Here is a 15,224-nt window from a genome sequence, read left to right as displayed (position 1 = left end):
GACGAATTTAGCACTTGGCTACGGCAAAAACATGGTATCCTTTCAAAATATCAAACAGTATATTCACAATATACCATTATGTATAATTAGCAATAATCATTACGTATCTGTAAAGAAAAAAGATATTTGAATAAATACGTCCTTGATTTACTCTTTGATCAACAGTATTCTTAATTTAATTGATCTGTTCAGCAACATACCAGGCGTGTTGAATGACGTTATTATTATTATTATTATTATTATTATTATTATTATTATTATTTTAAGAGATAATATAATGTGCCTAAAAATAATCACAAAAATGTTTGAACAAATTTATCCTTTTTTTCCGACACAACACCGAAGATGGGACAACAATTTGCTAGATCAGTCTTAGTACTGGAAAGATACCACGTGAAGGTTAGCAATCAGTGTCTGGTTTAATAATACACTATATATAATGCGTTATTATCAAACAGTGATGAGATGAAAGAAGCAACGAAAACGTAAAACAAATTGAAACTCAACAAATATAAATAAAAAGAGAACACATATAGTTACAACATGGAGAAAATAAATTGTGAAAGTTTTTATGTTACATTGATTCTTATGACTCAAGAGATTTGCTTTCTATGCTGACCTTTATTGTCGGGATGATTCTTTATATTTTGCCTTTTTTAAATTATTGCACTAACTTTGTCGTCTTCATCCCCCGAACACAAATCTAGATGTTTATATCTGGATTATTTCCAATTCGCTGGCCCATCCATTCCACTGAACATTTATGCATTCTAGAACCCTTGCCAAAAACCTGTTATACAGCATATATCTTCTATCTTCAAGCTTCTGCTTGTCATCCTGGAAAGAAAACCTACAATAGCCACCATTTTAGACTGCTCTTGAAAATAAATATTTGTCTTTATCTCTCCTCTAAGCACATATATTACAAAAATATAACCCAATGTTTTCGCTTATTCAGAACCTATAAGATCTTATTCTGAAAGTAAATAAATAAGTAAAGAAAATTTTAACAAAACTAAACTTTATCAGCGAAAAATTATTCAGTTGTTACATTGACAAGTAGTCTTCAAATTGAACTAAAACGTAAACAATATTATTTGCAAAAACTAAACCATCTAACAAAGAAAAACAAAATCAACAGTACCACAAAAAAACCCACAAAAGAAAACAAACGCTGTACTCGATGAATCGTCATCAAGTAACCGCGTCAAAGTCTGCTGAGCATTTTTGTGATCGTTCTGGCCAACACCCTTTGTAGATTAAATCCGACGGATAAATGGCTGATTAGTGATATACATTAATATCCGATAATTTTCGTCAACTTGCCAAAAAGTTCCGTCTTTATAGAAGATGAAAGTATAACAGTAATGTAACAACATTTAGAACCTCTTGACAATCACGAAGATAAAGATAAACAAAGTTAGTCAATCACGCCCACAGCCTATATCATGTGGAATCAATATCTTTCCTCTTAGAATGACCTCATATATACTATAACTCAATAGCGATACATATGCAAATACAAAGACTCGAGTCCATCTGATTTATACATAGGAAAGGTGTTCATTATAAGCAAAGCAATCGAATGGATGTAATATAATTTCTGAGAACTTCATACATCCTGCAGGGTAGTGACCAAAACGGATATGTGAGCTTTCTCGTGTCATACAGCTTCAATATTTACTCATTTTTGACTTGTTTGTTATTTAGAAGAAAAAAAACAAAACAATTATTTGACCCTTTTTCCCTAAAGTTGGATTAAACTATCTTGAGCTTAACATAATATTTACACCAACTTTTTGCAAATTTATCTCAGTCAACCAATATGTACATGGCCGTCCAGAAATATGTATTCGACTGCTTTGGTAGAAAACAGATTAATATTTACAGAAATCTAATGTTCTTAAATATATATATATATATATATATATATATATATATATATATATATATATATATATATATATATATATATATATATATATATATTTTCCAAACAGATATGTTTTCGTTTTCTAGCACATTTCTAGCTGATGTGTCAACAGTTAACCAGATCAATTTTATTAACGAAACATCTAACACCCGACAAATAATACATTGCATATGAACTCTTGTTAACAAGTAATGATCCGTTTACGGAAAGTAAATAAGAATACAAATAAATAAAATTCACTTGCTTACGTCATGGTCACATACTTGCAATGTTTAAAAAAGAAGAAGAAAACCATATTTTTAAGGATCAATTAATTTTAACTTCACATCTATCATTATTAATCAAAAGTTTGATTTTCATGTCAATAAACCATCTGGCTTGCTGGTTCGTTTGTTTCTTGTTCTGTCCGTTGCCATGCGTCCAGATTATTCCTCGGAGATGTGCTGCTTGGAGAAGACACTCAGCAGTTCCTTCATGGATGGAGTTAAAGGCGGTATGTACTTCTGCTCAATAAGGAAAGTTGATAGGTTGAGCAGGTCTACGAAAACCTTGTAGCGGTCGCTGAATAATAAAAGTATAAAATACGTTGAATTAAAATCGATTAAATAAATGAGTTTTAATTGTTTTAAAGTAATTTATTAATAATTTAACTTCGATCTTAAATGTATGTATGAGAAGTCGTAGGCAAAGTGTACGTACGTGACAGTAGATTTCAAATAATGGTAACCAGAAGATCCTCCCGTGCCAACCTTGCTTCCGATCATGCGCTGTACCATCTGAACATGGTGGTCTGAAGGGAGAAAATTGTTTTTGATTTGTGCAAGGAACAATAGCAAATGCGACCAAGAGAGCAATAAAATGTGCTTCATCGTGGAAAAGGGTTACCATTTACCCATGACAAACATATTGAATGCAACGAGCTATATATATATATATATATATATATATATGTATATATATATATATATATATATATATATATATATATATATATATATATATATATATATATATATATATATATATATATAATTTCAGCTTAGTGCTTTTGTGCTTAAATAATTTGTTTAAAGATCAACTTCTTCAAATTAAGAGTTTTTTTTAGATGCAAGTTCTAAACCCATTCGAATACAGAAAATCGTTGACCCTTGTCTAAATGTTTGATTAATTTGTAAAAATCGGTTGTACAGGAAAGTGTTATAAATCCGTGATTACCATTAACGTTGAGAAGTGAGATCTTATTAGCAGCAAAGACATCGATAATACTAATGAAAAGAGGTTGAGTAATAATCTATCAGTCTGAATTTCTTCGTTGAAAAGGTTAATAATTACACTAGTTTGTTTTGGCAGACAAACACACACAGCAACTACACACACACGTACACACACACACACACACACACACACACACACACACACACACACACACACACGTGTGCAATGGATGTTCTGTTTAACTTACATCTCCACTTGCCCACTAAGGAATCCATGTCCATGAGAAGGGTCAGCAGCTGGTAGGGCTGATTAAAACGAGGCTCGTTTCGGTACAACGATATCATCAGCAATCCCTGGAGAGCCTTATGACTCAGGCGCCGGTGACCTGGTGAAAACAAACAGATGAGACGGAAAAATAGACAGACAAACGGGCAGCGGGACAAAGCACATGGATAAATTCAGGCAGAGAGACAGTCGGAAGAGTTTAGACACAGAAGAAAATATATAGATATATAACAAAAATATAAGTAGAGAGGATGGTTCCATTTTTAGCACCAATCTACATACATAGACACCATCACACTATCGTCTTAAGGTTACATAATTTAATCCTTCATGGCATATATTACCCTTTGTCTCGATATGCAAATGTTCAAATATACATAATGTCACCTATTCCATAGAATGACATGTTCTTATACATTTCCTAGGATGGCTTCAATAAAATGCATGCAAGACGCTAATTCATAAAAACTTTGCCAGAACTCGTTAGCTTAAACTGTTTATAATATACGTTTGTTAAATGGCCGGTAAAGTAAAAAGGTAGAAAATCGTCATGTTGGTTTCATTAAATTGCTTGTATCCTCACTGAATTAGTTTTATGTCATAAAAAATAAATAAGGACCTGCTTTGACCAGTTCATCGTGCTTCTCAGGATCCAGATTGGAGTCAAAATTGTTCTGAAAAGTACAAAACATTGCTGAGAGACAGAGAGAAAGATCGAACATTGTTTTGATATAAAGTGGTAATAACAGCTAGCCACGTGCATTGGAATGGCAGATTTAAAGTTTGATAGATTTTGTAATTTCGCATGGAAGTGTTTCAAACATTTCTTAGACATAGAATTAATAATAAAACATACATTCTTCTTGAAGATGTTTATGATTCTAAAGATGATATATGTCATGTTTGTAAATATCACTCAACGAATATTTATAATATGATATGTATACATGGACTCAATAATATTGCACTGTTTGATCCTTTTACATCTCATTAGAATAAAAAATTGAAATCAAATTTAATCACAAGCTTATCTTAGATAATGCATATGCATACATTGGAAAGATATTTAAGACAAATATGCCATATCCCATAAAAAATGAACAACGACAATAACAATAACGTTTAATGACAAGAAATTACTCTAAAAATGCAAGAATGACTATTTATGTTTAATTGTTTCAAGAATTTTCTCTGCATGCATGAAACGCCCGTATGTGTGTACCTTCGCTGTTTCATATTCAGCCATGATTGTTGTTTTCTTCGTTTGATCGGTTTCTTTCTGTAATTAAACGAGTGTCAATTTAATGGGGACCATCTTTATTTGTGTAACATTACAACGTATGTCTTAAGCGTCTGTTTCATGCAAACACGTGACTGTTGAGTTTAGAAAGGCAAGAAAGAAAGAAAAAAATATAAGGGGAGGGAACTATGGAAGACCGGTGAGGAAATTCCAATTGGTTATCTCTCATAACATTTTCCTTGAATTACCAACATACATTATTCAGTGGTCGGAGACAACAAATAAGTTAGAAAATAAGTCAATGACGTTTACCAACATTTCCAAACACGCAAATTGTTTTAGAATAACAAATCTTTTTAACAGAACTATTAGAAACTCTTTCTCCTTAGGTTTACTGAACAGCTGTCAGCTACGACAATGAGTAACACGCTGAAGTTTGCGATTGTTTCCTATACTGTGCAAGTCTTATTCTGAGAGGGTGTGGTTTGTAAGACATTTCTTTGTTGAATATATCTAATAATTTGAATAATTTGTTTTAAATGGATATATTGTGCATATCATAATTCCTTCCAAACTTATTTACAAGTTTACTTTTATTTACACCGCTTATAACACACGAATTTTCACGAGAAAAAAAAATGTTTGTGTACGAGTTTCAGTGGTATGATTACATCATTATAAATGGATGATCCGCAGTTGTAAACTGCATAACAGATCAACCTATTTTTGACATCTTGTTCAGTGTCCGTGCTATACCTCACTATAACTAGACGACTGATGTCTTTGTGAGTTAGTATTATTATATATAAAAGAATCATCATAGATCCTTCTCTAAACACATTTTTACATCAGGCTTTCATCACCCTGAACAACACTTTTCTGCAAAAATGTGTCAGATAATCCACGTAATTACTGTCATTTAGAAATTAAATTTTGAACACATCCAAATTCGAAAGAATATCGATTATAGAGAAATAACAGTACTCTACTTAATTAAAATTAAACGTCAATTATTTATTACTTAGCCTAAATGAAAGAGATTTGAATTTGAATATTCGTGTTAAGCTACATTGTTAAATTTGAGAAGAATGAAGGACGGTTCACTCTCTTTGTGTGAATACTGCACACGCATGTGTAAATGGGGTTTTAACATTTCTGCTGATATATGTATAGTAATATGCGTTATATGTAATATATATATATATATATATATATATATATATATATATATATATATATATATATATATATATATATAAAAAAACAAAGAGATCATAGGATTTAAGTTACACATAACAGCATCCATCTGGGAAAAAAACACATTATATGTACTGAATCCACAGGTGGATCCAGTAATTTTGCTACTTTGGTTCGAGTTTTAAAGAATTCGCTCAAAATGGGCACATTTCTGTCTTTAACACTGAAATGTAATATTTAATATACTTTCACAGGAAAATAGAGTTCCATCGAATACTCGAATCCCCACCCCAAATACCATCTAAATCCGACCCTGGAACATACGGAATATTTGCATGAATATCCATTGCGCGATTTTTTATTAGCTGAGGCCAAGAAAGAGGAAGAGAAGGAAAGAAAGGGATAAAAGAAACTGAGGACCAGAATTAGGAGATAAGGAAAAAGGATGAAAATGAGAAAACAGTAAAGCTAATATAGAATTACCTGTGCCGGAATGAGATATGCCTCATTCAAATATCGCTTTATGCCTTCCGCATATTTGGCCGTGAAGTCGAACTCATCCTCCTCAAGTCCAGGGGTATTTTCCAGCCAATTCTGTCAATTTAAAAATTGTGATCCGATTGGCACAACTGCTCTAAATTTCTGATGTACGCTGGACAACATATTTGCAATACTTAACGATAAAGTTGTCAAGGAGAATACAAACACTGTCATTCGGAAAATAAAATGTATTGAATGAATGAGTTCTCAGAATCTACTGAAGCATATATATGCACAGGTGTTACTCCTACCCCAAAACCTGTACGTCACCCTCCATCCCGGGATGAATTCATACTCCAAAATATAGTGTACGTGTACTGAGTATTTAAAAATTTTTCCGAATTTGGAAAGTCTTTATCCTAATATGTAATGGTAAAGTTTCTTATAAATCTGTGAACAATGCTGAAACACACACACACACACACACACACACACACACACGTGTGTGTGCAATGCAAAATTGATATACTAATAAGGTAAGTTTCGTATATATCTATGAACAATGATGTTATACAGATAACGATAAACCTACAAAGAATCCGAAAAATAAGTGATCATGTTCCGGAGTTTCGGTCCACACTTAAACTTGCTTCGCTGGCATCTAATAAAAAGTATCGGGAAAATTTAGGATCTGTGACTCCAGCAAATCCTAAAAGTCTCTGAGATACTGTGTTCCAATTAACCAGAATGCAATGGCAAATCCATCCTCAGAATTTTTTTGAAATGATGGTTTTAAAATTTTTTCCTCAAAATTAATGGTAGCATATCTTAAACATGTCTCGTTTTATTTGCCTTTGATTTGTCTAGTTATCAGTACATTTATGTGGTATATATTCCTAAGATTATTCTAGTTTTTAAGTACATTTATGTGGTACATATTCCTATTCGAAGGATTTACATTTCTGATATGATCGACTGCCATATAAAATAAATGAAACAACTTCTGGCAGCTAAAGAAAACGGAAAAAAGCTTTATCTTTGTTGCACATTCACATGCTACAGTACCTCCACGACCTTGAGAAGACTGGGTTCAGTAAGGGACTTCTTCACCAACTGCTTGGACTGGTCGTTAAATACTACCGTGTAATGTTGCTGACAGTACGGGACACGATCTCCCTGGAAACATTCAAAAGAAAACATTATATTTGACTTTTAACTGAATTTTTGATTTTTAACAATTTAAAAAAAATAAAAAAAAATAGAAAATAGATAGAGAGATTATTTTGTGGCTGGTGAATAAAGCATAATTCTAAGATATTAGGATGGACACGACATAAAAGGAGACATTTTGTCATACATACAATAAAAATTCTAAATAATTACTTTCTGTTATGCTGTTATTTGCCTTTCAAGTATACTGGCTGCTTAAATTAAAGTACCTGAATAGTGACACTATGTATGTATGCATGTATGTATGTATGTATGTATGTATGTATATATATATATATATATATATATATATATATATATATATATATATATATATATATATATATATATATATATATATATATATATATATAATAATGATAATAATAATAATAATAATAATAATATAGGAATTATTCAGTCGATATAATATTTATTTGATGACAATCCGAATTCATGTGCCGAGTGTTCTGATCAACAAAGCATACGGTGTTGATCAATTTCTGATTTTCAGTTACTGCTGTGGCTGGGCTAGATGGAACAGTTGGCATAGACTCGACTACAAACATAGGTTCATTTTAGAGGAAAAGAACAAAAGATGCAAATTAGAACGCACGCAAATACTTCTACTTGAGTAAAACACAGTTTGTACTCTTTCTTTCAGTGCAATCAGGAAAGATGTTTCTTTGTTTTAATTTATTTCGAACCTTATTCGGAACGTCGTAAGCACGCGTGTAATTAGCTCAAGGAATGAATTTGTTTGAGATTTGTACCTCTTCCAGACCAAGCTTGTTTTCGATCAGACGAAATTGTAGACTCTGGAATCCTGACGCCGGTGATAAGTAGCACCTGAAATATACCAATAGCGAGTAAGTAACCCCTGAAATGTATTGGTATAGAGAGAAGTAACCGTGAAATATATTGGTATAGAGAGATAAGTAGCCCACGTAATGTATTGGTAGGGAAATAAGTAACCCTGAAATATATTGGTATAGAGAGATAAGTAGCCCCTGAAATATATTGGTATAGAGAGATAAGTAGCCCCTGTAATGCACTGGTATAGAGATAAGTAGCCCCTGAATGTAGCCCCTGAGAGATGAGTAGCGACTGAAATGTACTGACAGAGATGTAAGTCGCCTGTAAAAGGTTTTGTCAGAGACCAAGTTTGTTTTCGATCTGACGAAACTGTTGAATTTGAAAATATGATGCCGGTGATAATTAGCCCTAAGTAGAAGGAAAAGGATTGATAGAGACATAACCTGCCATATAAATGTACTGTTAGAGAAGAGATTAATAGCCCGTAAAATGTATTGGTAGAGTGATGAGTTGCCACTGAAATGTATTAGTATAGAGAGATAAGTAGCCCTGCAAAGCAATTGCATAGTAATATGTAACCACATCAATGTATTTGTAAAGAGGTAATTAGCTCAGTTGTAACAATTATACTCGCGGATAATAGGTTTTTGTTGTACATCTTAGACGACAGTAAATTTGCTGTATTCGATGCATTAATTAGAGTGGCTTATTGATGTCCTTGTAGGTACTGGAAACTTATAAATATTACTTCATTTATTAAATGGAAGCATTTCAAAGACAGCTTATAAAAAGTGGGGATAAATAAATTATGATAACCTCCATATCTCAAGTATAGTTTGAAATGGGAAGAAGAAGATCGATGATGTTGCTGTACTACTTGCTTTAAAGTTGTTTAACAATCTTCTGTAAGCCAATCAACACCATCTCTAATGCTTTGTTCATGTGATCAAGGACAAGCATTCTCAAACTTTTGCGTACATAAATTATTATTTCCCCGAAGGAGTTTATATGTAATAAATACTCCGCACGAAGGATTAAAGCAAACAATGCAGCAACTACAGTATCCGCAGTAGCAGTCGTTGTGGTTGTAGCAGTCGGAACAAGAAGCATAAGTAGAAACATAAAATTAAAAGAAGAGAACATAGAAGAAAGGAATGGAGACATATGAGAAGACGAACATAACCAGTGAGGAAATAGTAGCATTAAAATATCTACAACATTCCAGTATGTCTATGTGCTTTTCAATGTAATCACCCTCGACACATCACAACCTTTTCAAGGGGACAGTGCACCTAGTCGGACCTATTTTTGTCATCGAGACACCACACCAAATCATTTCGCAAGATCTTTGTTTCTTTCTCAAACTTGCTACAACTAGTTTCGAAAAAAGTATGCAAACCTGCTTACAAGAAAATGAGAATATCATATGATCAAAAGAATCATAAGGATGTAGCGTAAAGAAGTGTGTAGTTCTTTGGGTTTTACGCTGTTTATTAATACATGATAGGCTATATACGGCGGACAGTACATTAGAGTGGAGGAAGAACCCAGAAAAACACCGGGGTGAACCACAGACCAACGAAACGCTACTGGTGAAACCAACGTCGGCCAAGCCGAAACTAAAATATTAGTGATCTGTAAAGGCTTGCACCGTAGAACCTTCGGCTACTCGGGGCCCAGATGCCTGTTGAAACTGAGACATAAATGAAAGTAACGTTTATTTACAGTGACTAATGCAGTCATAATTTTGTAGAAGTATGTATGTATGTGTCCAGGCTTCCCACATTTACGGATATGTCTGCTTTATACAAAAGTTTTGTCATTTGTTGCGGAAATGCCAACATATATTGCGAAGGGAAATGACAACATATATTGCGAAGGGAAATGACAACATATCTTGCAGAGGGAAATGACAACATATCTTGCAAAAGGGAAATGACAACATATCTTGCAAAGGGAAGGTAAAAATTTGTCTTTTAGATAGTACTTATTCCTTGAAATTGATAGCTTCTGTCAGTTTCTGTATCTACAGGTTTTTCAAATCAAAATGTAACAGCCATCTAAGTGGTAAATTAAGGAAAACTACCACGAGACAATTATAGGTGTCTCTATTTATGTTGCTAATTCTATATAAATTCCTATTTCATTCCGTGCAAATGCTGATTTTCAGCAACATTTGCGAGCAAAATTAAATATTTGTTTTGGGCAAATCTTTACGGTCACCCGGTGTAAGAAGCATAAGTTTCTAAACCTCACTGCGATGTAGTAAATGCATGAGATCAGAAGACTAAGCATTAATTTTACTGGAAACATCATGTCACATGAATAGAACTGCCAGAAGTCTGAAGACTAATTTATAGTTTTACTGGAAACATCATGTCACATGAAGTGAACTGCCAGACGTCTGAAGACTAATTTATAGTTTTACTGGAAACATCATGTCACATGAAATGAACTTACAAAAGTATGAAGACTAAGCATTAGTTCTACTGCAAACATCATTTCACATGAAGTGAACTGCCCAAATTCTGAAAACTAATTTACAGTGTTACTGAAAACACCATTTCACATGAAGTGAACTGCCAAAAGTCTGAATACCAAGTTACTGTTTTACTGAAAACATCATTTTACATGAAGTGATCTTCCAGTAGTCCGAAGACTAAGCATTAATTGTACTGAAAACATCATTTCATATGACGTGAAGTGCCATCAGTGTGACGACTAAGCGATATTTGTTTATACTGAAAACATAATTTCACATGAAGTAAATTGACAGGAGTCAGAATACTAAGCATTAGCTTTACAGAAAAACATCATTTCACATGAAGTGAACTGCAAGCAGTCTGAAGACTAAGCTATACTTTTACTGAAAAATCATGTCACATGAAGTGGACTGCCTACAGTTTGAAGACTAAGCGTTAGTGTTATTGAAAACATCATGTCACATGAAGTGAACTTCCAGCAATCTGAAGACGAAAAAATAGTCTTACTGAACACATAATTTCGCAATAAGTGAACTGCCAGCAGTCTGAACACTAAATATTAGTTTTACTGAAAACATCATGTCACCTGAAGTGAACTTCCAGCAATCTGAAGACAAAGCTATAGTGTTACTGAAATCATCATTTTGCGTGAAGTGAACTGCCAGCAGTCTGAACTCTAAGCATTAGTGTTACTGAAAACTTCATTTCACATGAAGTGATCTGTCAGCAGTCTGAAGAGCAATATAGGCATTACTAATGACTTTAATTTAACAATGTGGACTGACATATTCCTAATTTTTAGATTTGATTAGGTACATATGATCTGTACCTCATAAATTTTCTGAATATGTGCTATGATATGATTATTTACTAAGATGTGTTCCCGTTCAAAATACTTTAAGTCTGAAAAAGACTCGCATATAAATCAACCTTTATGATTTGGTATTTTGTATATTATACTTTATTACACAAGTTTTAACAACATGTATTACGATCCTTACTACTAACAGTTTGACTTTTGTATTTCATTTCATTAGTTTCTAAAACTATTTGTACTTTATTTTCATCTTTTTTTGCTCATGGCGATTCGGAGACACATTATGAACTAGTACAGATAACAGCGATTTAGTAGTAATGTATGACGATTTAAAAATTACCTGAATTCCAGAAAGTCCATGGGAGTCATGGTTTCCATGATTGTGAAGTGCTCGAGGATGAGCTGAAAAGAGAGAAAAGAGAAAGATTCGAATGTCTAATTATTTATTATATTCTATTCACGTTAGTCGGACATGTATTTGTGCTATTTAATGCTATTTTAGTTCTTGACAAATAAATACTCGTACTTCTTTAGTATCAAAGAGATGTCTGTAATACCGATGTAACAAAACCTAAACAGATTTCAAACGAAGGCAAGGAAACCAAAATAGATGTCATATGAAGGTAAGGAAACCAAACTATATGTCATGCGAAGACAAAAACACTGAAATGGACGTCATACGATGGTAATGAAACCAAAGTGAATGACATACGAAGGTAAGGAAACCAAAGTGAATGACATACGACGGTAAGGAATTCCAAAAACCCACTGTCCATTAAGATAGCTTTGTATTATATTTCATGACAAACAATCTACCCTATTATAGGAACCAACAGCTTCAACTGATATAGCACTAACTAACACGAACAGTCTGTGTACAAACGAATATTTTCAAAACTCTGTCTAAATATGGGATTTGGTAATGATTTCATTAAGAGTTCATTAATAATATAGTATTAAATGATCATGATTGGATATTTATCGATGTGCAAATTTTACGCAGTAGCTCATAAAGTATATATAAAGTTTGAAGGACTTTATGTTAACTTTTGTGAGTGATTAGGTAGCAATTTACACATCGATAAATACCCAGCCATGTTCATTTATTCCTTTTAATTCCAATTTACTTTTTTCTGTCTTCATATCGGCCGATTCATTTACAAAGCTTTCGCTTGTAGGTATCTCGAAGTTTTCGTTCGTTAACCTCTTCTCTGCGACATAATAAATAGTCCAATACTCGTTAGCCAAGAGTGGTCGATTTTTATGTAGTAATATATGCTAAAGCGTTATCCAAGGAACTTGTTATGATCATTTTTGTAATTTAAAAAGAATTGCTGATGATATGTAAACCAGGCTATTCCTGTTTCTAACAATGTGCTTGCGTATGGTACGTGTTGTTATGGCATCGGTTGTTCTAGCTTTCTGCGCATTTCAATCTTTCAAAAGCAAACTCTTGTCCATTTTAGTGAGATCCCCTTCACTTCATATAACCCTGACCTTTAACAGCTGCTGAAATATGTTATCGAAGTGAAATGCAATAAATTATGATAACTGGCTGGTAAAGCCTGCTATATGACTTCTTCGGCAAAAGGGTAGAGTACTGGAGTGCAGGAAGGTCAAGGTCAATCACATTGGTTTAACGCCTAATGGCCGATTTTTATCAAAGGTTTATAAATTTTGATCGGAAATGACTGGCGTGGGTGGGTGGGATTTGTTGCTGTTATCATTATGGTGCAAGGCGTTGATATAGATAAAACTTCACATAAAATGACCTGGAAACAAGGACCCAAAAGTAGTCCGCAGAATTTATCGATGTGTAAAACAAATTTCAGACCAGTATTACGTGACCATTTTCATTCAATAGAAAAAACAGTAGAAAACGAGTTCAGCTCATTAAAATTTAGAATTATTATGATATTAAAGTGCCAGCGACAATGCATGTTCAGGAAGTCTAACGCTAATTTTGCAAACTAAAGTCACTAATCAGATTTAAAATAAGGGATTGGACAAAACACTGTATACCATCCCTATCACATCGCGAATTAAACATTTTCGACAGTAAAACGTGTTTGGACCCAGTTTGTTTTTCTAATGCATCTGGGTGAGTCAACAATTGTTTCCATCAGGAACGAGTATGTTTTTCAACAAGGAAAACTTCAGAAACTAATGAAATCTAAAGCCATTCAGTTCCAATGTGGTTAACATATTACAAAACGACACATTTACGAGATGGGAATTTTATACACCGCAACTATCATGCTACATTAAGGACTAAAAATGGGACATTATGACAAAAATATTTGTATCTATTTCGTTTACTAATAAGGTTTCATTGCATCAGCTGCCTTGAAAAGCTTTACGCCAATACACAAATATACGTCTTTGATATCATGCTGCCTTGTTCCTTGATTGCTTGATATTTCTGTCAGCAACGTTGTCGGGAATGATAGGGTTTTTTTGTTGACAAGAACAGCTGTTGCGCTTAACTTTAGTCGATCGTAAAAATATTCCACTAGTGTCTTAGGAAACACGGCTTCATAACATTTCGTACTTTTTAACAGAGCAGATATGTGGCTTACCTTCAAAATCAGATTGATGCGCTGCATTCTGATACGAATAGTAAAGGCCTTGCCGTCGTCCGAAACCTAAAAATATATAGAAGTGACAACTTGAAACAGATGAATTATTTATTATTTTATTATTTTGAGGAATTGATATTTATTAATATTCCTAAGTGAATAATATGGGGGTTTCCATGAAGTGAATAATATGGGGGTTTCCATGAAGTGAATAATATGGGGGTTTCCATGAAGGGAATGATATGGAGTTAATAATATGGGGGTTTCCATGAAGTGAATAATATGGGGGTTTCCATGAAGTGAATAATATGGGGGTTTCCATGAAGGGAATAATATGGAGTTAATAATATGGGGGTTTCCATGAAGGGAATAATATGGAGTTAATAATATGGGGGTTTCCATGAAGTGAATAATATGGGGGTTTCCATGAAGTGAATAATATGGGGGTTTCCATGAAGGGAATAATATGGAGTTAATAATATGGGGGTTTCCATGAAGGGAATAATATGGAGTTAATAATATGGGGGTTTCCATGAAGTGAATAATATGGGGGTTTTCATGAAGGTATCTAAAAATACTATCAGAATAAATGGTTAAAACAGCAAAGTAAAAAAAAAAACAAAACAAACGAATAAAGCAAAAAACAAGCTGTTATTTTTCACCGTCGAATTATTCGTCAACGGATATGAAATTATTTTAATGTCGATTAAGACGTTGTTTACCCCAGATTTGTAGATTTCTAGATGTTGTGGTGGTGGGATGCGTCTTTTGTGCACAATGTAATCGAAATGGACTGCACCTGAATCGCTACATTACTGGAGGACATACGTCGTAATCGATATGTAGCGAATGAGAATATATATATATATATATATATATATATATATATATATATATATATATATATATATATATATATGCATACATTATATCTAATATATCGCTGCAATCTCTACTAACTACTAACTAA

At 33.2% G+C, this 15,224-nt stretch overlaps 1 protein-coding gene across 1 annotated transcript in view; it reads right to left on the bottom strand.

Annotated features, from left to right (window-relative positions):
• Nucleotides 1–1,974: 1,974 nt before the first annotated feature.
• The window catches only part of LOC149796722 (tryptophan 2,3-dioxygenase-like), a 32,781-nt gene continuing 19,531 nt past the window's right edge, over nt 1,975–15,224 (bottom strand). Inside the window, exons 6-15 of the mRNA XM_089961368.1 lie at nt 14,255–14,320; nt 12,016–12,077; nt 8,333–8,408; nt 7,416–7,526; nt 6,354–6,464; nt 4,656–4,712; nt 4,053–4,107; nt 3,396–3,533; nt 2,633–2,723; nt 1,975–2,494 (exon numbers count right to left, since the gene is read on the bottom strand). Coding sequence (XP_089817494.1) covers nt 2,359–2,494; nt 2,633–2,723; nt 3,396–3,533; nt 4,053–4,107; nt 4,656–4,712; nt 6,354–6,464; nt 7,416–7,526; nt 8,333–8,408; nt 12,016–12,077; nt 14,255–14,320 — 903 coding nt within the window. The 3' untranslated portion in view covers nt 1,975–2,358. The remainder of the gene's footprint in view (nt 2,495–2,632; nt 2,724–3,395; nt 3,534–4,052; nt 4,108–4,655; nt 4,713–6,353; nt 6,465–7,415; nt 7,527–8,332; nt 8,409–12,015; nt 12,078–14,254; nt 14,321–15,224) is intronic.

This window comes from Sinohyriopsis cumingii, chromosome 6, assembly GCF_028554795.1.
Source record: "Sinohyriopsis cumingii isolate HCF-2022 chromosome 6, ASM2855479v2, whole genome shotgun sequence".
In the NCBI taxonomy this organism is placed as follows: domain Eukaryota; kingdom Metazoa; phylum Mollusca; class Bivalvia; order Unionida; family Unionidae; genus Sinohyriopsis; species Sinohyriopsis cumingii.
This window is presented reverse-complemented; position numbering and strand designations above follow the sequence as displayed.